Source organism: Heloderma suspectum, chromosome 2 (assembly GCF_057233095.1).
Source record: "Heloderma suspectum isolate Gila_16-S chromosome 2, 16-S_ref, whole genome shotgun sequence".
Taxonomy (NCBI): domain Eukaryota; kingdom Metazoa; phylum Chordata; class Lepidosauria; order Squamata; family Helodermatidae; genus Heloderma; species Heloderma suspectum.
Window position 1 is genome coordinate 131,852,476 of NC_139459.1, and position 25,211 is coordinate 131,877,686.

The window sequence follows — 25,211 nt, forward strand, 5'->3', positions numbered from 1 at the left end:
TCTTCAGAGGCAGGGCCAGTGGTCACAATTTCACAATTCCTGTTCTACACATTCAGGGCTAAAACAGATATTACTCTGAATCTGTACCCAGCAGCTACGTCTCTCCCCCAACCCATTTTTATTCTAAAGTAGGTATGGGGGGAGGGGGCTGATCCAGATCTTAAAAGCCCGCCCCCTTGCTAGGGTCCCAATCCAGGTTGGGTCCCCTGCACCTACCTAGAGTAAAAATGAAGGGGGGGAGACATAACTGCTAGAGACGGATAAAGTAATGTCTGTTTTAGCTCCTGGTGGACATGCTTTGAAGGTGCAAACAGGGCTATCGGCTGCAGCACAAAGCAACGACTTTCACGTTCAAAGCAGAAGCTACACAGAACTTTCAGAATGTATCAGTTAACTTTACATTTGGTTTGAGAGCTTATGCAAGCTAATGTTGGGTATCAGGGGTCAAATACAGAAAAATCATTTCCTGAGGTAAAATATTTCTTGGTCATCTGCCAGTATAGATGTAAATAGAATGTTATGCACATGGGGAGGGCCAAGTAAATTTTACGAATGCACACAGACATTTGCAGCATCAGGTTGTAGACCAAGATTTAGACCAGGCTGCTATGATATGCTATGATATGAAGATGCCCATACTCAGAGTTCTTATATGATCCAGTTAAACCACTATGCTAAACTGAATGGCCCAATGCCAACGCGTGTGATGGGCTGTTTACTGTGTGTATGTGTATTTACTAGGTGGAGAAGGTGAAGGATGAAGCGAATCCTCCTGCTACTATGCCTCGTGGGCACATCTTGTGCTGTGCCAGTGAGTATTTCAGAACCAGCTAATTTGCTTTGCTTCTTCTTTTATTTATTTATTTATTTATTTATTTATTTCTATACCGCCCAATAGCCGAAGCTCTCTGGGCGGTTCACAAAAACTAAAACCAAACAACACACAATAAAACAATTTAAAATATATAGAACATTAAAACCACAATATAACAATACAACCACAATAAAACCTAGCAGCAGTACAGGAGTTTAAAATACAGATTTAAAACAGCAAAGATAAAAATTTAGAAAGCTAAAATGCCTGGGAAAATAAAAAGGTCTTCACCTGGCACCGAAAGGAGTACAATGTAGGCGCCAGGCGAACCTCACTAGGGAGCTCATTCCAGAGCCGGGGTGCCACAACAGAAAAAGCCCTCCTCCTAGTAGCCACCCGCCTCACTTCCTTTGGCAGGGGCTCACGGAGAAGGGCTGCTGCTGATGATCTTAAGGTCCGGGCAGGCACATATGGGAGGAGGCGATCCTTCAGGTAACCTGGCCCCAAGCCGTTAAGGGCTTTGAATGTTAACACCAGCACTTTGAATCGGGCCCGGAAATGGACCGGCAGCCAGTGCAGCTGGAAAAGTACTGGCGTAATATGAGCTCGCAGGCCAGTCCCTGTTAACAATCTTGCTGCCCTATTTTGGACCAGCTGAAGTTTCCGGACCGTTTTCAAAGGCAGCCCCACGTATAACGCATTGCAGTAATCCAGACGAGAAGTTATCAGAGCATGGATAACTGTAGCTAGGCTATCTCTGTCCAGATAAGGGCGTAGTTGGTATACCAGCCTAAGCTGATAAAAAGTGCTCCGTGCCACTGAGTTCACCTGTGCCTCAAGGGACAGTTCTGGATCCAAGAGCACCCCCAAACTACGAACCTGATCCTTTAGGGGGAGTGCAACCCCCTCCAGAACAGGTTGATTATCACCTAGCCGGGCAGACGAACCACCCACTAACAGTACCTCCGTCTTGTCTGGATTGAGTTTCAGTTTATTGGCCCTCATCCAGTCCATTACCGTGCCCAGGCACTGGTTCAGAACAGCCACTGCCTCACCTGGTTTTGATGAGAAAGAGAGGTAGAGCTGGGTGTCATCCGCATATTGATGGCACCTCAGCCCACACCTCCGGATAACCTCCCCCAGCGGTTTCATGTAGATGTTAAACAGCATGGGGGATAGAATAGAGCCCTGTGGAACCCCATGGCACAATTGCCATGGCACAGAGCAATAATCCCCCAGCACCACCTTCTGGAATCGGCCATCCAAGTAGGAGCGGAACCACTGTAGTGCAGTGCCTCCAACTCCCAACCCAGACAACCTATCCAGAAGGATACCATGGTCGATGGTATCGAAAGCCGCTGAGAGGTCCAGGAGAATCAACAGGGTCGCACTCCCCCTGTCCCTCTCCCGGCAGAGGTCATCCCACAGGGCGACCAAGGCAGTTTCCGTTCCAAAACCAGGCCTGAAGCCCGATTGAAATGGATCTAGATAATCCGTTTCATTCAAGAGTGCCTGGAGCTGTCCTACAACCACCCGCTCAAGCACCTTGCCCAGGAAGGGGATGTTGGCCACTGGCCTATAATTGTTAACATCCTCTGGGTCCAGGTTAGGCTTTTTCAGGAGTGGTCTAATTACTGCCTCTTTTAAAGCGGCAGGCACCACTCCCTCTCTCAAGGAGGAATTTACAACCTCCTGGACCCAGCCGGACAACCCCTCCTTGTTTGATTTAATAAGCCATGAAGGGCAAGGGTCAAGCACACAAGTGGTCGATCGGACTTGGCCAAGCACCTTGTCCGCATCCTCAGGCCTCAGTAACTGAAACTCATCCAATAAAACTGGACCAGACGGTGCTCTGAACGCCTCTACCAATGGAACTGCATTAATCGTGGTGTCCAATTCATGACGAATCTGAGCGACTTTATCCTCAAAGTGCCGCGCAAACCCGTCACAGCGTGCTACCGAGGGTTCCACCGTCTCTCTCCCTGGCGCAGAATGTAACAGGCCGCGAACCACTCGGAAAAGCTCCGCCGGGCGACACTGAGAAGATGCAATGCTGGTGGAAAAGAACTGCCTCTTTGCCACCCTCACCGCCACAGAGTAGGCTCGATAGTGGGCTCTTACCTGTGTTCGGTCAGACTCAGCACAGGTTTTCCTCCACCTGCGTTCTAGCCGTCTCCCCTCTTGCTTCATTGCCCTCAGCTCAGGTGTATACCAAGGAGCTGGCCGGGCTCTGCTCAGAGGGAGAGGGCGCTTGGGTGCGATCGTGTCAACCGCCCGAGTCATCTCTGCATTCCACAGAGCGACCTGGGCTTCAACAGGAGCACCAGCCATACCAGCAGGAAAATCCCCCAGAGCCCTCTGGAATCCAACGGAATCCATTAATCTCCGGGGGCGGACCATTTTAATAGGTCCCCCACCCTTGCAGAGGGGAAAGGCCGCCAGAAGTCTAAACCTCAGCAGGAAGTGATCTGACCATGACAAAGGGACAGATGTTAATTCCTCTACTTTCAGATCACCATCCTCCTGCCCAGTCAAGAAAACCAGATCAAGCGTGTGTCCTTTTATATGCGTTGGGCCGATGACATGTTGGGACAGCCCCATGGTTGTCATGGCGGCCATGAAGTCCTGAGCCGCCCCGGATACAGCGGCCTCGGCATGGAAGTTGAGATCCCCCAGGACCATCATCCTGGGGGTCCTCAACACCAAGTCCGAGACCACCTCCGTCAGCTCAGGCAGGGAGTCTGATGGGCAGCGGGGTGGGCGGTACACCAACAGAATCCCTAATCTGTCCTGGGTACCCAACACAAGGTACAGACACTCAAGATCTGCACTCGAATGAGCAGGAAGCCTGGAGAGGGAGATTGAATTCCTATAGACCACGACAACCCCCCCTCCCCGACCCTCAAGTCGGTGTTGGTGCTGCACTGAGTACCCAGGAGGGCACAGCTGGGAGAGAGTGACCCCTCCCAGTTCCCCCACCCAGGTCTCAGTAATACATGCCAGGTCAGCCCCCTCATCCACAATCAAATCATGGATGAGGGAGGTCTTATTTTGGGCCGACCTGGCATTCAGCAGCAGCACCACCAGACCCGAGGGCAGACTGGTAAGGCTGCCAGGAACCATCAGGTTGGGGGAAGAACCAGAAGAGGGGACAGCTGTAAGGTGTCTAGCCCCTCTTCTCCTCAACTGGCCTGTTAATCCCCCAACGCCATACCTCCCCCTGCCCGTGACCACAGTTATGGTGGCACCTCCCCCACCCCCTGAGTTGTCCAATAGTCCTCCCAGGCACATATTAAAATATTAAGATATAAAATATACAACAGTTTAAAAGCATATAAAAGAGAACAGCAGCTAAGAAGGAGCAGATAGTCCACGTTTGCCCCTTCCCCTGGTCTTTAAAGCTGCTGCCCTCTGCTGCTGCTGCTATTTGCTGCTGGTGTGGTCTTCTTTTTTTTTATCTGCTTCTGTGTGATAACTCACCACTCCTTTTTTTAAAACCTCAGCTGCGCAAACCCCGCAAGGCAGGATTTGGAAGTAAGAGTGAAGAAGTAAGTACATTTCCCATTTTCTTTCGAGTTGAAAAGAAGTACTAGATTTTATGAATTCAGCTAACTTCTCCGTTGCCAGGGGCTCCTCTGTTTTTCCACAATCCAGCTTCTCCACAGGTGGTCAGCAGTTGGTGTCAGCTAGTAGTCACTGCTTCACAGTTATGTAGCATCAAGAGTCAGAGAGAGCTGAAGCCAGAGATGCCTCAAAGGGGCAGGGCTCAGCAGTAGGCAATGGAGGCTGGTGGCTCCTATTTCAGTGGGGCAGTGAATCCACTCTGGGTTTCAGTCAGAACTCTAAAGAAGCTATCCCAAGTGCTGAAACCTATCCCTAAAATGGGTTCAACACCTTGGATATCTCCTTTAGAGTTCTGGCTGTTTCTGACTGAAACCCAGAGTGGATTCACCGCCCCACTGAAATAGGAGCCACCAGCCTGCACTGGTAGTACAGCCCCTGCTTTGCATGTGGAATATCCCAGGTTCAATTTGGTGTCCCCAGGTAGGGCTAGAAAGACCCCTGACTGAAACTCTGGGAAGCCACTGCCAGTGAGTGTAGGCCAATCTGGTGCCCAATCTGGTGCCCTCCAGATGTTTTGGACTTCAAGTTCCAGCATTCCTGACCACTGGCCATGCTGGCTGGGGATGATGGAAGTCCCAAATGTCTGGAGGGCACCAGGTTAGGGAAGGTAGGTGAAGACAATATTGAACTAGATGGACCAATAGTCTAACTCAGTATGAGGCAGCTTTCTCTGTTCTGAGGAATTATAGAGAGTGGCCCAAAAGTAGGTATACAGTTGTTTAGAATGTTGATGGGAGGGGGAGAGAATGTGTGAGTAGAAGATGTGTGGGTGGAGTCGGAATGACAGTTGGGAAGAATGAGTGACAGGGAGTGACAGTTAAATCAGTTAAGTGTAGAGAGTGAGGGGAGTGAGGCCCTTAAGTAGGTATACAGTTGTTTAGTTATTTTTTTTACTGATATTGTGAATGATGGCAGCGAACTTGAGTCAAGAACAAAGAAAGTGGATTCTAAAGCAGTACTGGAAGACTGAAAATTCTCTCCCCCGCCCATCAACATTCTAAACAACTGTATACCTACTTTTGGGCCACCCTGTATATTAATGTAACACTCAAGTACAGTCTCTGATTTTGGGAACGTTTTTCACCCAATATAAATTAAACATCTGGCAAAATATGTACTATACTTTGTTTAAAATTGGCTAATTGCAAAATTTAATATGTAAAGCTGAGCTCCTCCATTTACCCTCTAGCCAATTGGACTACTTTGAAATAAGTGGAGTGATGTTTACAGACTTCCAGCATGTGTTGTGACTGAAGCGGTGTGGGTCAGTGATGAGTTACACTGTTATAGTGCTAGTGAAGCCAACAGAACATGAATCAAGCTGAGTCAATGGAGGTTGGCATACCTATACCTTGCATGTTAATAGCAATGAAAGGACTGTCATTGGTTCTGTTTGGTGGCTATTCTTCGTGGATCTCTTGATTGAAATGAAACTCAGCCTAAATCAATCCATTTGCTCACAGATGATGCAGTTTGGTCCATATGGCTATATAAACTCACCACAAGTAAGTCCCTTCTTTTCTCGTTTCTGGAGTAAAACCATTTTACATACTATCAAATTTAAATTAATCTTCCTTGATCCATCTCTCTATTTAATATTTTTCTGACACCACAGCAGGGATTGGAGAGAAATCCATGGCCCCCAAGTAGTTCCTGTTATTCTTTATGCTGCACTGGATGTGAAGCTGGGAGGGGTGATGTTGTGACACATTGTTGGTCTCATTGTGACACACAAGGCCAAATCCCAGCCCAGCAGGAAAGGACCCTGTGTTTTTTTTATAATCTATTTGTTTTATAAAAGTATATTCCACTTCTTCAGACCTTTGAGGCAGATTGCAAGGACCAATACCAACAGTCTAAATTAGGTGGTGTACAAATATTTTTTTTAAAAAACATAAAATATACAATCACAATAAAACAATAATAAAAATATCACAAGATAAAAGAACACAAAGTAACATTGGCAGCAGAGGGTTAAAAATAGGGCTGTGCAGGGACCCCCCAATCCGACGCGGAAGCTACTTTGTGGCTTCGGAGGCAGGTCTGATTCAGCGTGGGCTGATTCAGGCACCCCCCGACCCGACTCGGCCCCAAACCAGGATTCAGAAGGCCGAAGCCTGCTTCAGATCCCCCCTGACGCCCCTGTGCAAACCCCCAGCTCCTTACCTTGCCACTGTCACCTCCTCCTCCATCACCGCCACCTCCATCACCTTCTCCTCTGTCGCTGCCTTCTCCTCCTCCTCCGCTACCACTGTCTCCACCGCTGCCTTCTTCTCGATGCTTCCGCCTTCTTCTCCTCCTCTGCCGCCATCGCCGCCGCCAACTCCTGAGGCCGGGACATTCACTGGCTCTTATTGCAGGGAGTCACCATTTTAAAAATGGCGACTCCCTGCAATAAGAGCCAATGCATGCCCAGGCCTCAGGAGCTGGCGGCGGCAATGGCAGCGGCAGAGGAGGAGGAGAAGGCAATGGCGCCAGTGCCAGCGGCGGCAGAAACACCAATGATGGTGGTGGCGGTGGTGGAGGAGGCAGCGGCAGAAGTGGTGGTGGCGGAGGTGGGCGGCTCAGGGAAGGACCTGGCTGGAGGTGCCGGCACAGCTGGGCCAGGGATGCTGAAGGTCCCAAGTGCACTGAGTGCTCCGAAGAGCCCCCAACCTGCTCTGGGTCGCTTCGTGTCCCCTCCGCTTCGCCTTGGAAGGGGCTCAAAGTGACCCAAAGCAGCCTGCTTCAACTCGGGCCTCAGGTCGAAGTGGTGCACAGCCCTAGTTGAAAACAGGCAGAACATAATCACAAAGGTCAGATGTCCAGCAAAAAATAACACTGTGCGGAGGTCTAAAAGCATTAAACAAGTTCTTAAAAGGCCTGGGAAAATAAAAGGGTCCTCAGCTGGCACCGAAAAAAACATAGGTGAGGTGCCAGGGGAGCCTCTCCATAGACAGAGCATCACCACTGAAAAGGCAAATGTCAAATAATAAGGCAGATACTTTGATACCTAAAAGTGATGTGGTTCAGATGATCCAACAGCCCACTGTGGATTGTTTAAGTCGTGGTGCATGCCAGCTGCCATTTTGCATATTCACCTCCTGACCAGGAATTGTTGTGTCATCTGAATCCAGGTGACAGGGGTTATTTAAGGGTTAAACGATCCTCATATAGCCCATTCATGGGCTGTTGTAGGGTTATGTGAGGGTTGTTTATCCGTCACATAGCCGCTGCCGCCTGGGTTCAGATGACATGACAAGCCAAGGCATCCCCTGATCAGGGGTTGCATATTGCGAATGGTGGATGGTACATGCAGGTAAATTAACCCACAATGGGCTGTCGTATTGTCTGAACTGGCCCAGTGTCTTGGATCCACCATTTCCTTCTGTCAGCAGTAGCATCTGCTGAGTTCCACTCAGAGCATTCCTGCTGTGGAAAGTGCGGGGGAGGGAAGGTGATTTTCACTCATTTTCCCCCTGCAGCCTCCAGTCCCAACACCCCCACACTGTTCTGGAGGGTCCCCCAATCTTCCAGACCAGATTTGAAGTGCATGAAGGGCTGGAGGGGGAAATCAATAAAAATCACCTCCTTCCCCATTCTGCCAGTGGAAATGCTTGGCTGGATCCGAAACCCCCTGCAAATGGGAGAAGTTGCTCTGTCCACAACCCAATAGGTTTAGCACATTAGTATACCCGCTAAAAGTCATTCAAATATGTGTGCTTTAAAAAAAAAAAATCTGAAAACTGGGAGAGGAAACCAGAACTAGAGTTCCTCTGGTGCCCTGGATTTGGACAGGTGGAGCACGTGCTTCAGGGGAGGCTGGTGGCTCCAATTTCAGTGAGGCAGTTATTGTATTCTGGGTTTGAGTTAGAATAGGGATGTACGGATTGTGTAAAATCTGTTCCATCTGTGTTTCACACATTGTCAGGCGCCTTTTGTTCTGTCATCCGCCCATTGGCAGAATCGGATTTTTGTTAGTTTCCTGAAGTTGTGCAAATTCACGTTTGTGCGAATTTGCAGCTGTAAAAGTGCGCAAACTCCCCCAAAATGTGCATTTTCATTCATTATCCTATGGGGGAAATGCACATTTTTGGCCAGTTTTTTTTTGTAATTTTGCGTATTTTCCCATGATGAAATTTGCGCAAAATTCCCAGAGGTTAGAAGAACGATCGAGAAGTCTGTAGAATCTGCCTGACAGGGGTAGGGAGGAAGCTGATCCACCGAAGAATCCATGGGTCACATTCATGAAAACCCAAACTCATTTGGTTCTGTTGCAGATTTCTCCAATATCCCTAGTAAGAACCAGCCAGAAGTCTAAAGGAGCTATCCAAGGTGCTGAACCATATCCCCAATATGGGTCCAGAAACTTGGCTCCTTTGGACTTCTGGCTGGTTCCAACTGGCTGGTTCCAACTAAAACCCAGAATGGAACCACTACCCCACCAAAATTGGAGCCACCAGCCTCCACTTACATGCTTTGCATGCGAAAGGTCCCAGATTCTGTCTCTGGCCTCTCCACTTAAATTTTATTTTTTCAAAGGATCTCAGGTAGCAGCCCTGGGAAAGATCTCTGCCACAGAGAACTGCTGCACTGCAGAGTAGACCATACTGATCTAGATAGATTCAATCTAAGGCAGCTTCATACGTTCTGCTCTGGTCGTTCTTGGTGTAAGAAAAGTAAAAGTCTTGCAGTTCTTTGTTCTTTCAGTGCTGACATTCTCAGGAGGACCCAACAGGAGGATCTTAATGGGCAGACGGTTTCATACACGAGCATCTGTATTTGCACACAGCCCCTACTCCCCTTCTCAGCTGTGCTTTTCTTGCAAACAGCATCACATTTTGCAAGCACTGAAGGCTAAACAACACAATATGTTAAATATGTAGCATGCAACTTAGCCAAATAATTTTTTTTTGTTTTATTAACAAACGTGTGCAGGGGCCTGATCTGGATTAGGGTTACTATGCAGGGGTAGAGGAAGTTTAAAACTTCCCCTCTCAGCTTCTTGTTTTCCTAAGTTCATCTGCACATGCTCAAAAAGAAAAGAAAGCCTAAATTAGTGCCAAGATCTCAGTATTTTGTACTGGAAAAGTATTAGGACTTCATCCAGCCAGTGTATCCATTACTTTTATGCCTGCCATGTGGAATATAATTTCATGCATCTTACAGGTACCTAATTATTGACTGGTAGTATAATTCTCCATTATAGCTTCACCATTTTCTGAAATCCTTTTTGAAGCGGTTTTAAAACTTTTTAATAAAACAAATTAAAATTTGTGCTCCCCACATTCTGAAACCTTAGCACAGGATTGCTCATCCAGTGTTACTGTTTGGTTACAGGTGCGTGTTTGCCTTCAGCACGTCTTGCTTGTACATTTGTAAATAAAGGACATATTGCCATTAAGACGCTGGTGCTCCCTTGGTCAAGCAAAGGAAATGAAACCCTGACGTTTTGCCTTTAGAACTTCTCACTGCTTAGTGAAGTAGAAATAGGGTGGCCTTGTGTCCTCTTTCACAAAGGACAGCCCTCTATTTGAAGGCTGCAAGAGGACTGTCCTGTGTTTGATGGCACCCTCTGTTTTAAGGGCTCTCCTGTCCAATTCCAATTTAAAAATAAAGAACTATAATAACAGCAGACTGAACAGGCAGGCACACCAGTCATAGTCTTCTGCACTATGCTGACATGGACTGTAGTTCTATTCAAATTATAATAATCATTTCTAAATTTGCATCTTTACATAGATTAGCATATGCCATTTTAATTCAAATTTATATCCTCTCTTGTACTCTTTTTGGGCAATTCGTAAGTGACCACCCTAAGTGGAGAACATATATCAGGGGAAAAGTCTGTATCTTGCTAGAAACTAGATGCCAGCTCAGAAACGGTGTCTCACCATGTGCTGTTCTTTTAAACTGCATTTCAGCTGGCTCAGTTGGCAGCGTCTTTGTATGGCTACCGTGCAAGTTACCCACAGATGTTCCCCCAGCAGCCAGTATCGCCTCTGCAGAGATTTTACCTCTGGCAGCCACAGACACCAATACATCAGGCTGCCCGGCTGCCCCAGCATAAGCCTCACCAAACTCCAGTGGCCAAACAGCCAAACAGCAGGCCACAACCAAGGCCGCAGTTGCCGCCACAGCAACCAAGATATCAACAGCCGCAACCCAAAATACAGCAGCCACCAAAACAGCCTCAAAATACCAAACCTACTCAGACTCGCCAGCAAGTGCCAGTTCAGCAAGCCAAGCAGGGGAACCAGCAACAGCCTCAGGTAAACAAGCAGGTTAGACAAAAAGTCATGTGCTCAGTTGTAATCTCTCCTGCAACTTGATTACAGAATCTCTCAAAATAAGCACCATCTTATTTAAGCAGTGCAAGGAAGTGGAATCAGCATTTCAAATGGGCCCCTTTCTTCCCACCTTTGCATCCAGGCCAGGGAAAGGAGAATCTGCTAATTTTCTGCTTGTCGTGCAAATGTTAAGTGCCCCTGGCAACCTCATTTTCTCAATTGTTAGGCTGTGATGATCTTTACTGTTGCTGGCTTTACTTGTTATTTTAAAAGTTTAGCTGGTTTATTGTTGTTTTAATGTCTCATATTGGTTGTAGATTGTGTGAGAATATTGACATTGAATGGTTAGCATAGCGATAAATATAACAACAGCATCTATCCGACGTGTAACTGGGAAACATAACAAGAGGCCCAACCCTAAGAAGATGTCCAGAAAGATATGTGGCCAAGGGCAAGTTCACACAGACCCAGCCATCACTTCATAAGTGCAATATCACCTTATGTCTCCTCAAATGTACTGTATTTGGGGTTGGCCACCTTACTGCCCAGATACCATGTTTGCTTATTTATTTATTTATTTATTTAGGGTAGAGTCCTATCCAGATGCCTGTCAGCCTCCAAACTTGGAGGCTGCTGGGCATCCTATGCAGATCGGGGGAAGCGTGAAGGCGACTTTTGCCTCTGCGCTTCCCCTGCTCTGCATTTTTGGTAGACCAGCGTTTTTGCCCATCTTGCTCGGGGCTCTGCAGAGGGAGGGAAGAAGGCTGGGGATAGCTCATATCCCCACTTCCCCAGTCCCCTCCCCACCCACAGAACTGTCCCCTTTCCCTTTCCTCCAAGGTTGCCTTTCTCAGAGAGGCAGCTGGTGTGGTTCTCTCCGCACCAGCTGCAAGGGAGAGGATTGTGGAGCTCGGACTCCTGCAGGAATCTGAAAAATCCTATGGCCACCCTGACGCTGGGGCCACCACGGGATTGCTCTCTTTTCATTTTATTTATTGTTTTATTTATACTACTTCTCCTAAAATCTCTTAGCAGTTTACACAAAGAATACATATAGTACTACATAAAAACCAATGTGAAAACAATATAAAATAATACATTAAAAACATTACAACAGGGACAACAGCTGAACAGAGCAGTGTCATAGTTGATTAGAAGTCAGGGGAAGCATGAGTAAACAGATGCATCTTCAAGAAGCATTTAAAGCTCGCCACAGTTTACACCTCTCAAACCACCAGAAGGTGGGTTCCACCACTAAGAAGGCCTGCTTACATGCTCTTACCTGGCAACACGCTGTTGGTCATGGAATGACCAATAAGGCCTTCTCTGAAGATCTCTGGTGTATAGAGGAAGGCAGTCAGTCAGGTATCCCTGGTCCCAAGGTGTTTAGGGCTTTGAATGTTAGCAACAAAACCTTGAATCATGAATGGAGCTTTAAATCTCCACCCTGAAGCAGGAAATGAGGCTATGGAGAGAATATGCCCATGCTGTCCATAGTCCTGACACCAGCTTCCTCCCTAACCTCTTGGACCACTTGCCTAGTCTCCTGGAGCAGATGAGAAGACGGTAGAGGGAATGCGTGGGAGGAAGCAGAGTTGCCTTGTATCCTCCTTCAGTGGAAAACATAAAAGGCTATATGATCACTGTCTGGGTTTTGATTTGGTAGCCCTACTGTGTTTCTTAGGGTGCAAAATCCATGCTGGCTGGGGAACGCTGGGAGTTGTGGGATTTTTTCCTGTCTAAATATGCATAGGATTGTGGCTTTAGGAAGCCATTCTCTTGTTCACCTCCAAATCATTAAGGCTGCAATCTATACATGTCTACTCACAAGTAAGTTCCATTGGGTTCAATGGTGCTTACTCCCAGATAAGTAGGTATGAGATTGTGGCCTTTGTGATGCATATGCACATGGGAATAATTTTCACCACTGCCCATATTATTCAGAACTAAGCAAACAGAACAGAGGCATTGTGGTTATTTTACGCATACCAGTGGTAGCTGCAAAGGGAGGCTGAATCGTATGACTTTTTTTTATTCTAATCATTACATGGTGACCTTTCAGAGATTTTTATGATTTATAAATATAATGATATCTTCTCTTTCCCTCCAGGCTTTTCCTCCACATCCTCAGCAGCCCTGGCATTTCCCACAGGTGAGCTGATATTTCTAGTTTAGTGCATATAACAGTAGTTTTTAGGGCTACAGTTGATTAATTTTTTTGATAGATTAAAAAGTGCTCCTAATTAATCAGGTAGTAGATTTTAAAGAAACATATTTCTTTCTAATGCAAGTACTTATAAATCCATGGACAGCAGCTGCCATCTTAAGAGAGGCATGTCTCCTCTGCTTCCTTTCAAACCCATAAGAACATAAGCAGAGCCCTGCTGGATCAGACCAAGGGTCCATCTAGTCCAGCATTCTGTTCACACAGTGGCCAACCAGCTGTCGACCAGGAACCCACAAGCAGGACAAGAGTGCAACAGCACCCTCCCGCCCATGTTCCCCAGCAACTGATGTACATAGGTTTACTGCCTCTGATACCTGAGGTAGGATAGACTAGAGGCATCAGGACTAGTAGCCATTGATAGCTTTATCCTCCATGAATTTGTCCAATCCCCTTTTAAAGCCATCCAAAGCGTTGGCCATCGCTATGCTTTGTAGTAGTGAATTTCATAGTTCACCTATGTGCTGTGAGAAGAAGTTCTTCCTTTTATCTGTCCTGAATCTCCCATCAATCAGCTTCATGGGGTGATCGCGCTTGGTTTTAGTATAATCATAGAATCATAGACTCATAGGGTTGGAAGGAGCCTACAAGACCATCAAGTCCAACCCCCTGCTCAATGAGAGAGGGAGAAAAATTTCTCCCTATCCACTTTCTCCACACAGGAGGGAATGTCTGTTTTGAAATTGTTCCCCACTGTGACACATTCATGCTTTCTCTAAAAACAAAGCATGTATTCCCCCCAGCCCCGCAAGAACTGTTGTACAATCAATATGCACATTTAAGCGGATCCGATTGATTTATTAACTGATTAAAACTCACGTGATTAACCAACTAAGATTTATTTGAAAGATTGCCCTGCTAGTTTCACATCAGCTAGAACATCCTTCCCCAACCTGGTGCCCTCCAGATGTGTTGGACTACAACTCCTATGATCCCCAGCATGAAGAGGTTTTCTCATTGGCTAATGCATAGGCTCTTCTCATGTGCCCTTCCATATGCAGGTTACATTCACAGAGGGGATAGCTGTACTGTGCCCTCTAGTCCTCCCCCGGTCGCTGCACCCTGCTCATCCCACCCTAATGTCCATATGTCCAGTAGAACATCTGCAAAGCCGCTCCACATGATTACACAGGGTTTCTGATTTGCATGGACATGGAGTGCATAGAGCTGTACACAGAGGCGGGCGTCCCTTGGAAGACATCCCACTGAATGCATGGATGTCAACAGCAGGGTGTCACAGCACTGGAGGGAGGGCAAGTTGGAGTGGACCCTCCCCTCCATATCTTACACCTGCTTGTGGAAGAGGCTGACGTTGTGGAATGACCTTCCTTTGGAAACTTTCTTATTTGGGCTGTCTTTCAATAGCCAAGGTTAATCTGCTGTGGTCTGTGGAAATAAATCTGCCACTATTAAAGCCTTGCAATGTATATGAAGACTTTTCACATGGGCTCAGTTGTAAGATATAGATGGAAGGGCATGGGGATCAGCTGATCTCCCCTGCTGCTTGTAGAATATTTCATGTGTGAACTGGGGCCTCGTTTCCTAAATCCCTACAGAATTATTAGGCACCCAGGCCAGGTTTGACTGCTGGCAAGGCTGAGGCTGGGGAACCTTCTTAAAAGTCAGAGTGGTATCCTAGAAGTTCTTTTAATGCCCAGTTACACAGACTGAAGGAGTGCAGCTGGCCTTGGAGCTATACATGGGCAATGATATGGAATTGGCTGTCTGGGAGCATCTGACTCCTGTGATCGAGAGGATTATGGTCCATGATGTTTGTTGTAAGCCAGCAGTCTTGTCTTGCTTGTGGGCTTTCCATTGGGACATCTGGCTGGCCACTGTGAGAACAGAATGCCTTTGGTCAGATTCAGCAGGGCTCTTCTTATGTGCTTAAATTTAGGGGTGTACAAAACCCTGCTTACCTGGCTCTGCCGGGTTCCACAGGTGGGGGGAGGCAATCCGTTCCTCCCGTCGGAATCCTTGACGGGGGGGAGGCAATCCGTTCCTCCCCCCCAGAATCCTGCCTGGCTGGCTCCGCTCCGCGGCCAGGCCGCGGAGCCACTGGCCGGGCCAACCCGCAGCAGAGCCTCCAGCCGCTGCCGGGCCAGTGTGGACGCAAATGGCGTCCTGTGTAGGGGATGCCATTTGCGTCCCTACGCCGGCCCGTGATAGGCTACGCCGGCCCGTGATAGGCCCGTGATAGGCTACGTCCCTACGCCGGCCCGTGATAGGCTACGTATTTACATAGCCTATCACAGCTAAAGCAGGGACGCAAATGGCATCCCCTACGCCATTTGCATTCCCACTTTAGCCGTGATAAGCTACGTAAATATTTAAATAGACTATCACGGCAAAAAAAAAAGGGAACGCAAATGGCGGCAGCTACGGCGGCCGCCATTTGCGTTCCCTTTTTTGCCATGATAGGCTACGTAAATATTTATGTAGCCTATCACAGCCTCCGCAGGGACGCAAATGGCAGCCGCCATTCGAGGGGCACTGGAATGGCCGACCAAGGTAGGCTCCGTTCCGGGCCGATTTTGCGGGGGGCTTCGTTTCGCCATGGATTTCGGGGGGCCGAATGCACTGGCATTCGGCCTCACTGAGATCCATGGCGGAATTCTCCGCCATGCCTACTTAAATCGCCGAAGTTCCTTCCTCCACCCAATGGCCCTGGTGGCACAGTGAAGAGGGAATTGCTGTGTCATCCAGACAGCTCCTGGTCTGAGTCCATGGTGCCAGACACCAGATGACTCTGCCATCCATCCAACTCCCATAGAAAAGGGATGGATGGATTATATGAATAGGGACTACTTGTACAACCTTTTATGCCAATTTGCTGTGGTTTCCATGGGAGCTTCTGTGCAGAGACTGTGGGGGAAAGGGCTCCTGTACCCTGCCACATGTACAGCCTTCACACTGGGGGTGAGTGTGAAGTAGTCCTTTGTCTAACTTAGTTGTTATATTTTCATCCAGGCCTTCAGGCTCAGAGCATTGCTTTAGTACAGCGGTAGGCAAATTGTGACCATCCAGATCTTGTTGGACTGCAACTCCCATCATCCCTCACAACTGGTTATGCTAGCTGGGGAGTTGTAGTCCAACAACATCTGGAGGGCCCACAAGTATCATAACATGTCATTGCAGGAGGTTAGAGATCATGACTTGCCCAACGCCACCTAATAATCTTGGTGCTTTTAGTAGGGCTATGAACATTTACCCAGCCCTCAAGCCATTACAGCATGAATTCTGACAATGCTGACTATCAACACCAAACCCAACATTGTGCTAAACTGTGCCTATTTTTCTTCTGTACTGTAGATTTTCGGTCATAGAGGCTTCCAACCACAACCGTTCGGGCCATATCAGGGAGTAAGATAATCCATTTAAACTTTAATTTTTAAAGGCTTTGTCTTTCTCAGGGGTAAGGGTCAAATGAGGAAACCTTTAAGCTCAATCCCACAGCTAAAGTGGCTTCTATAACCAGGAATGATTGGCGAAGCTACTCCTTTAACTCTATGATAATAAAGCCACCATCATGATACCAAAGAACACCCTTGCACTCTTGCTCTCAACGAGCCTCAGGGCTGGCATCAAGAGGAGGTATGGCTGGGCACCTGCCAAGGACCCACACCCAGCAGGGGCCCACTGACAAGAGCCCCCTGGACTTGCTCCTCCTCTTCACCATGGCAACCTGCTTGTTCACCTGCCTTTTGCCCAGACAACTGCAGTGGTGAGAAGGAGGAGCAGTAGATGCCACGGCCTGCTCGCTCCCTGGCTCTCTGCCTGTCAAGCAAGCAAGTGGGAGCAACAATGAGAAAGAGGAGGAGGAGCAACAGCAGCTGGTGAGAATGGTGGTGCAAAGGTGGGGTACTGAGAGATGGGGTCCATGGTGCCCCGTCATGCCTACCTTGGTTGCAGATTCCACTTGTATACTAATAGATATCTCAATTCTCAAGTGTTCCAGTCCTTATGCAGCCAAAATGACACCATCCATGCATAAGAGGGAGATATCAGCAGGTACCCATGCTTGCAAAAACAATTTTTTAGACAAAAACTTTAAGTAGGGGCACCTGCTGAGCAGTCCAATCAGGACTCAGCATGCCCAGTGGGCATGGAATGCAGACTGACTGCTGGGGAGGGAGGTGGAAAACTGGTGTGTGTGTGTGTTGGGGGAGGGTGGGACCGGGGGTAGAATAGAACATCTTGGAAGAGCACATGGCTGGTTGGCTGAAATCCATAACAGCAGGACCACTCCACACTGCAACATTTTGTTGCAACTCCTACTTGTAGCTATCTAATGTCTGTGCCCTTTTCCTTGCTCAGATCCTTCCAAACCTATTTCATTTTCTGTTTCCTCTAGCATATGCCATTTGGACGTCCACCTGTCAGCAATGAAGAAGGGGTAAATACAACAAATATAATTGGGATAGTGTGGGCTAATACCTATATGAGGCTGCAGGGGAATACAGGCATGGAGGATCCTAATACAGGATCCATCCTGCCATAACGGGTTAGTGATCACTTGGGAACTACCATGACCTTCAGGGAGACCTTAATTACATCCAGGTTGCACACATCACAGACCTTTAGTGTTTGTTGGTTTTAATGCCTAGGATTGGTGTGTCATGAAGAAAGGTCTAGGCAAGGTCCTTATACCATACTCTGGGGTCAAGTTCTCATTAGAATCACCAGCAGTGAAATGCTGCAACAAACTGAAACAACAGTTAAAATACCTTTATTACTGGTAAGAATTTTATTATGAAAGTTTTACATTGCTTTATTCTCTTCATTGTATTTGTAGACTCCCTATTTTGGATATGGCTACCAAGGGATGGGAGGTAGACCACCTTATTATTCTGAAGAGATGTTTGAACAAGACTTTGAGAAACCCAAAGAAAAAGAGGCACCTAAAGCAACTGATCCTGCAACCAACGCAACAGTATCTGACACAAATTCAACCATCTCTAATCCAGCCAGCCAGGGAGCAAATGCTACCATTTCTGGACTCAGTACAAGTAATGGGGCCAATTCTCCAGGCCTTCAAAGCAAATTGGTTAGTGGGAATGGGTTCCCAACACCTTCTCCTACTGTTCTCATGTCAGGAGGGAATGGAGCAGCACAGAATGTCATTGATCAATCAAGTTATAGGCTGAAGTCTCCAAATGTCAACAGTATTCAAAGCTTTCCTTCAGGTGGTCAACAATCCCCAGGGCATGGTTCACATGTCTATAAACCCCATCCAGATATGGGAGATACAAGGCACAACACTTTGATTTCTAGAGGAAATCCCTCTGTACAAACTGAAAACCCAACATATCCCTTGGGTTATGGAGAGAACCCCAGCCACAGAGGTACTCTCCAGAATACAAACATCAACCATCCCTCAACAAGCACTGGACCTAACCTATATGGGCAACAAGAACAACCTCATTACTCTGGGAGGAACCCATTAGGCCAAAGAGAAATAGGGCCTTTTCCTAGCTCTGATCCACTAGGCCAATGGAACAAAGTTCCAGTCTACAGGGATAATAGTCTAAATAGTTCCCCACCTGACGGCCATTCCCTGGATCCACAGTTTAATACAGTAGGACGAGCTGAGAATGCCTATAATGCAAGAGAAGACTTTGATGGGTTTCAGCCTTCTGGGATGCACCAACCAAGCACACTTTCCCATCAGGGAGTATTTTCAGCCACAAGGAGAACTCCATTTGACACAGAAACCCATCAGTATGATTGGAAGGAGCAGTCCTTTAATCATCCAGATCGTGAAAGAGAACAATTTCCATCCTCACAAAACCATGTGTGGAAGAACCAGGAGGATTCACAGGTATTCCAAGAAACTCCTCCAAGATATAACACAAGGTATTCATCAGGTTCTTCAAATCTCAGGGGACATGCCACCTATGGTGAAAAGAATTCTTATGGCCAGCATGCCCATTCCTTTTTCCCCAGAGCATGGGAGGATGGAGAAAACTCTGCAACAATGGGCCCACCAGTCCAAAGAGAGAGTCCATCATATTCTCCAGCTTTGCCTTCAAACCAGATACAAAGGAACACCTATCACAGAAGTGCTCAGCAGGAAAACGAACCATATTCCAGGCAAAATCTGTGGACTCATGAAAACCGTTTGTTTGATCTTGACAGACAGTATAGAAATCCTCCATACAATCCAAGTCAGCACCATCCCTATCCAAAATATTCTACAGAGAATCCAGCCAATGACAGAAGTAATTTGCCATATGAGGAAATTAACCAATGGACCCCAGAAGAGCGCTTTTCAGTTCATGGTGCAGAGCACTTGAGGCACACAGAAAACATCCCATATCGCATGAACAATGTGTTTGGACACAGAGAGAGGAATCTGCAGAACCAAAGGTCAAGCTCTCCACTACAAAGCACCTCTCTCTTCCAAACAGGGCCACAGTATGCTGAAAAAAACACATGGGTCCCCCGAATGGTGGGCCAATCTGCTCAGAAAGACACTTCATCCTACTATAATGCCTACTCTGCTGATTTCAGAAGAAGCCCAACATATACTGAAGACACAGGGGGAGCCGTACATGTGAGTGCACCAATTTCCAGTGTTCATGTTGAAGGAAGGAGAAGTTACCCTGACACAGTGGGATATCCAGATGACTACCCAAGAGAACACAGAACAATCGCCTCACATCCTACTGCAAACCATTTGTGCTGTGCAGACGACTCCTCAGGGCCAAGAGAAAACATACTGGCACCACTGAGAAGCGCTGCTGCTCAGTTCAGGGTTGCTTCAAGGGAACACAAAGGAAGCACAACCTATCCAGAGGGCAGCCATGCAAAACATGCCAGGCATGCCCCCTACCCAGCTAGCATTCAATCTAATCATTCTCTGAAGACTGGAAAAATGCTACCTCGTCAAAGAGAACATCTGGGTGCATTTGGAGAGGAAGTAGCAGGTCTAGAGAAGGGTCCACCATGCTCCAATGCACAATTAAGGCAGGAGGATGATCATGAAGCCGACTATGAATTAGGGCTACCCCCACCAAGGAATGCACCTTGTTATGGAAACAGCATCAGAGGGGACGGACACAATGTCCTTGGACGGATTGTGGGAGCAAATCAGCCCAAAAGACAGTTTGAAAGGGCAGCTTTAAAGCTTGCTCCTGAAACATTCCCACAACCAGAAGGGGTCAGAAGTGAAGCTCTTGTGAGTGGAGTTGATAGGAAAGATCAACATGCAACACTTGGGTTCAAGAGAATCCCGTGCTTTGGAAGCTGGTTAAAGCAGTATTTACCTAGCACTGGAGCTCCATCTGGTGATCAGCAACACAACCCTTTTTATGGAGAGGAACCAGTGCCCAGTAGAAGGCCAAACATCCTCCCGCCTGAACCACAGCCAATCTCTAGCACTATTCCGTCTCATGATGTAGGCGAAAACTCGTTGAAATTCAGTTCTCCAGGAGAAGAATTGGCAGAGCAACCCAATGAAAGGACACCTGACTGCTTACTGCTCCAAAAGAAATGATATGCTAAGAACCACTTGTTTCCAATTTGGAAAACAAATCGTATCCCTGGAAAATGATGATGGCATGTTCCTTGAGTGTGGATGCAGGAAAACTCAATGTACTGGGGAAAAAATAGCAACAGAAATATGTAGATAGCTTGTGCAGGTGTGTAGCATAGGATAGGCCATCCAGTCTTCAGCTTTTCAGACATGGCCTGAGATTTAACTCTAACCTTCAACATGGCCCCTGCTTTCATTTTATTTTATTTTTTATTATTGTTTTTTTTGTTACCATTTCCCTGATTCTCTTTCTCTCTTCTTGACTTTCTGTTGCTGCCTTTTTCATAAAGCCGAGTTCATACTTGCTCGTTGCCTGCCATTATGCATGTGCCCAGCAGCAATGATTTCAGCTTCTTTTTCCTTCATCCCGCTACAAGTGTGCATGGTTTTTCTTTTCATTGCATTCTTGTTTCTTCCTTGAGAATCAGCAGCAAAAGAAAAATAATAACGATTTTAAAAAGGAATGGGGGTCTGTTGCAGCACTCCTTATGCATCAGTTCACACACCACCATTTCAAACAGGGTGGGGCAACCTCTTTCAGCATGAGGGCCAAGTTAAATTTTGGAGAAGATCTTGGGGGCCACGTGCCAGAAAAAGGGAGTGAGGCCAAATGCAAAAGGGGCCCGGCCAAAAACAAAACAAACCCCAAATAAAAATGCTACCAAATTTTAGCTTAATGCGCTTCCTGCCAGTAACTAAGCCTTCGGAGAGGCATGTCAGCCTTTTAGACTGGGAAGAAAGCTGCATAAAAGTTGGGAAACCACCAAACAATTGGCAGACAACTGGCAGTCATGGGAAATGGGGTGTGGGGAGCATTGGGACCCCATGGGGGCCAGCCCCCCGCCTCTGAGCTAGAGTCTAGTGGTGTATGTAGTTTGTGCATATGTATGGATTATAGAAGTGAACCTGTCTGCTAATATTGCATAAAAGCAAAATGCTATGGGCAGTAGCCAATAATGTCATTGCGCTAATGGAAAACACATTGTGCTAGCTTAAGGGACCTCTAACAATGTCAGTGGTACTAGCTTGTGCAATAGTATTCACCAGAAAAACCCATTGCACAAGCTAATATTATTGTCACTTAGCTAGCACAATGGCATTCACATTAGCTCAATGCCATTCACATTAGCGCAATGACACTGTTGGATACTGCCCTCTGTGTATGCACTAAGCCTTTCCCTTCCCTTCAGATCTTGTTTTGCACATCCAGAAAAATGCTTTCAAAAACAGCAGCCCCATCTACACTGGGGAAAGATTTGCATCACTTTTCTAGGGGACATATTACTTATCTGAAACAAATGTACTCTTTACTTCTTTTCTGAAGCTCTATGACATTAAAATGCATTTATTATGGACAGGTTTCCTCCTGTCAAGTCTGTGTGATGCACTTTGCTTGTTCTGTTTTGCTCTCTTTTCCAGCGGAAGATGCCAATTAAGTTGTCAGAGTTTTGAAAAGAAGTTCAGAATTCAAAATTTGCAAGGTTTAATGGGGGTCTAAAAAGAACGTAATTAACCAGCTTCTAATGAAAACATCCTTCTCCATCTATTAATCACAGATACAATGTAACAGAGTCCCCAAAACAGCAAAGTGGTTCAGTAGTACTATGTTCAAGCCAATTGCACACAAGAGGTGCTGCATTAATGCAACAGTGCAAGTTCCCGTGCTAGACAGGATGTCAAGTTCCACAGAGATAATGATCCTTTCTGCCTGTCAGAAGGTTGCTAAAAGGTTATTAAGGGTGCAATCCTATGCGTGTTTAAGCAGAAAAAAAACCCTACAGCTCCCAGCATTCCCCAGCCAGCCAGGAGTGCTACGTTGCAGGACTTTTTTCTGCCTAAACATGCATGGGCTTGTGCTCTAAGATAGTTATTTGAGCACACAGGACACTGGATATTCCGGAACACAGGAAGCTCCCTTGCACCAAGTCAGACCAGCGTTCCTCCTACCTTGCTATTGTCTTCATTGACCAGCAACAGCTCCAAAGGGTTTTCGGCAGGGTTTTTTCCCAGCCCTACTTGGAGATAGGGATGTTGGAGAAATCCGCCACAGACTCCAGTGAGGCCGGATTCTTCAGAATCTGCCCCCCCCCCGGAGTCCGTGGCGGAACGGATTGCCCCCCCCACCTTCCGAACTCCAGTCGGGATGGACACTACCTGCCGGTCCGGGTCTGTCCTCCTCGGTCCGCAGCCGTCCGCTGCTGGGCTGCGGACGCAAATGGCGTTCAGCGTGGTGGACGTCATTTGCGTCCCTGCCCTTTGCCGTGATAGGCTACGTAAATATTTACGAAGCCCATCGCGGCAAAGAGCAGGGATGCAAATGGTGTAGCGGACACCATTTGCGTCCCTGCTCTTTTCGTGATTGGCTACGTAAATATTTACATAGCCAATCACGGCAAAGGGCAGGGACACAAATGGCGTCCACCATGCCGGACGCCATTTGCGTCTGCAGCCTAGCAGTGGGCAGAAGTCCGGCTGTAGACGGGCCCAGCTGGCAGCTCCGCAGACTTGCTGCAGAGCAGAGCCAGCCAGGGAGGATTCTGGGGGGAGGGACAGATCGCCTCCCCCCCGCGGACCCTGCAGCGGACTGGGAAGTGGGGTTCGTACACCCCTACTTGGAGATGCCGGAAACTGAACATGGGATGTTGTGCATGCAAAGTGTGTGCTGTCCCACTGAGCTGCAGCTCTTCCCAGCCACATACATACAAGATAAGCTGCAATGTTGGATGCAGTAACTGCAGTCTAACGATACAGATGATTTCAATGGGCTTAAGTGTCAGGGTGGACGCATTTACCCTATCCTGTTTCATAGTTCCTCTGAGACTTACCTGTGCCCAGTGTTTCATTCTGCCAGCGTTCCAATTATCTACACAGGTGGATTGGTTTATGAAATGTATTACTCATTTTTCATGAAAAGATTATCCAGAAATGGGGATTAACTAATTTCTTTTACTAATTTTGGAAATGGTGCATGCACTAATTGTCAAGAACAAATCCTGCCAGATGAATCTGATCTCATTTTTTGATCAGGTAACCTCCCTTGTGGACTGTGGGAATGCTGTAGACATCATATACCTCGACTTCAGCAAAGCTTTCGACAAAGTGCCCCATGATATCCTGATGAGCAAACTAGCTCAAAGTGGGCTAGATGAAGCAACGATCAGGTGGATCCACAGTTGGCTACAGAATCGGACTCAAAGAGTGCTTATCAATGGAATCTTCTCCAACTGGGGAGAGGTAACGAGCGGGGTACCACAGGACTCAGTCCTGGGCCCAGTGCTCTTCAACATTTTGATTAATGACTTGGATGAGGAGGTGCAGGGAATGCTGATTAAATTTGCAAATGACACAAAATTGGGTGGGATAGCTAATACCTTGGAAGACATAAACGGAATTCAAAGTGATCTGGATAGACTGGAGCTCTGGGCAGAAAACAACAGAATGAAATGTAATAGGGATAAATGCCAAGTTCTGCACCTAGGAAAAAGAAACCAAATGCACAGTGACAAGATGGGGGATACGTGGCTAAACAACACCAAAAGCAAGAAGGATCTTGGAATTGTTGTCGATCACAAGCTGAATATGAGCCAACAATGTGATGTGGCTGCAAAAAAGGCAAATGCTATTGGGGGTTGCATTAATAGAAGCATAGCTTCCAAATCCCTGGAAGTACAAGTTCCCCTCTACTCAGCACTGCTTAGGCCTCATCTTGACTACTGTGTCCAGTTCTGGGCACTGCACTTTAAGAAGGATGCAGACAATAGGGATGTCAGAGAATTCCGACCGGATTTTAAATGGGCTCAAATTATGTCAAATCTGGTCCGCAGAATCCTCCTTGGAATGGGGCAGCCAGGTCAAACCGGACTAGAGCTCACGCGGACCCATTTTTTTTTCCTGTGGATTTTTCCAACATAATTACGGAAATAAAAACGTAAATGGGAAATGGAGGAAGAAAGACCGTGAGTGGCTTTACCGTTTTTATGAGGCATTTTCCAGAGGCTTTCTTTCGCTGGGGCTGAGTCGTCCACAGAAATCCTCCATCTTTTCCGTTTATTGTCTGTGGAGGTCAGGTCAGGTCAGCTCCAGTGAGGTCAGCTGAGGTGAGGTCAGGAGAGCTCCGGCGAGGTCAGCTGAGGTGAGGTCAGGTGACTGGAAGTTACGTGGGGAATCCCCGCGAAGGGCTTTACTCTTACGGAGACCGAGGGCACGCGGAAAGGATTTTTCGGCAGGAATTATGAAGGTATTTACGTAAGTTCTGGAGCGAAAAAAATATGGGGCGGCCGTCAGCTCTGCGGCATCCTCGGGGAGTGGAGCCACTCCGTGAGGATTCCGTGGAGGAAGAACAGATCACCTCCCCCCTCCCCACAGATTCCCCACCGGAACGGACGGTGGGGAATCTGTACACCCCTCACAGACAAGCTGGAGAGGGTTCAGAGGAGGGCAACAGAGATGATCAGGGGACTGGAAACTAGGCCCTCTGAAGAGAGATTGAAAGAACTGGGCATGTTTAGCCTTGAGAAGAGAAGACTGAGGGGAGATATGATAGCACTCTTCAAGTACTTGAAAGGTTGTCACAGAAAGGAAGGCCAGAATCTCTTCTTGATCATCCCAGAATGCAGGACATGGAATAATGGGCTCAAGTTACAGGAAGCCAGATTCCGGCTGAACATCAGGGAAAACTTCCTGACTGTTAGAGCAATACAACAATGGAACCAATTACTCAGGGAGGTGGTGGGCTCTCCCACA

General features: G+C 47.2%; 1 protein-coding gene across 1 annotated transcript; it reads left to right on the forward strand.

The window, feature by feature from the left end:
- Positions 1 to 757: 757 nt before the first annotated feature.
- Positions 758 to 20,429, forward strand: ENAM (enamelin). Its single transcript, XM_084832168.1, has 8 exons — positions 758 to 811; positions 4,318 to 4,362; positions 5,902 to 5,943; positions 10,342 to 10,689; positions 12,818 to 12,859; positions 16,244 to 16,294; positions 17,286 to 17,327; positions 17,727 to 20,429. Exons 1-8 carry the CDS (start codon positions 758 to 760, stop codon positions 20,427 to 20,429), a joined length of 3,327 nt encoding a protein of 1,108 aa, XP_084688294.1.
- Positions 20,430 to 25,211: the final 4,782 nt, after the last annotated feature.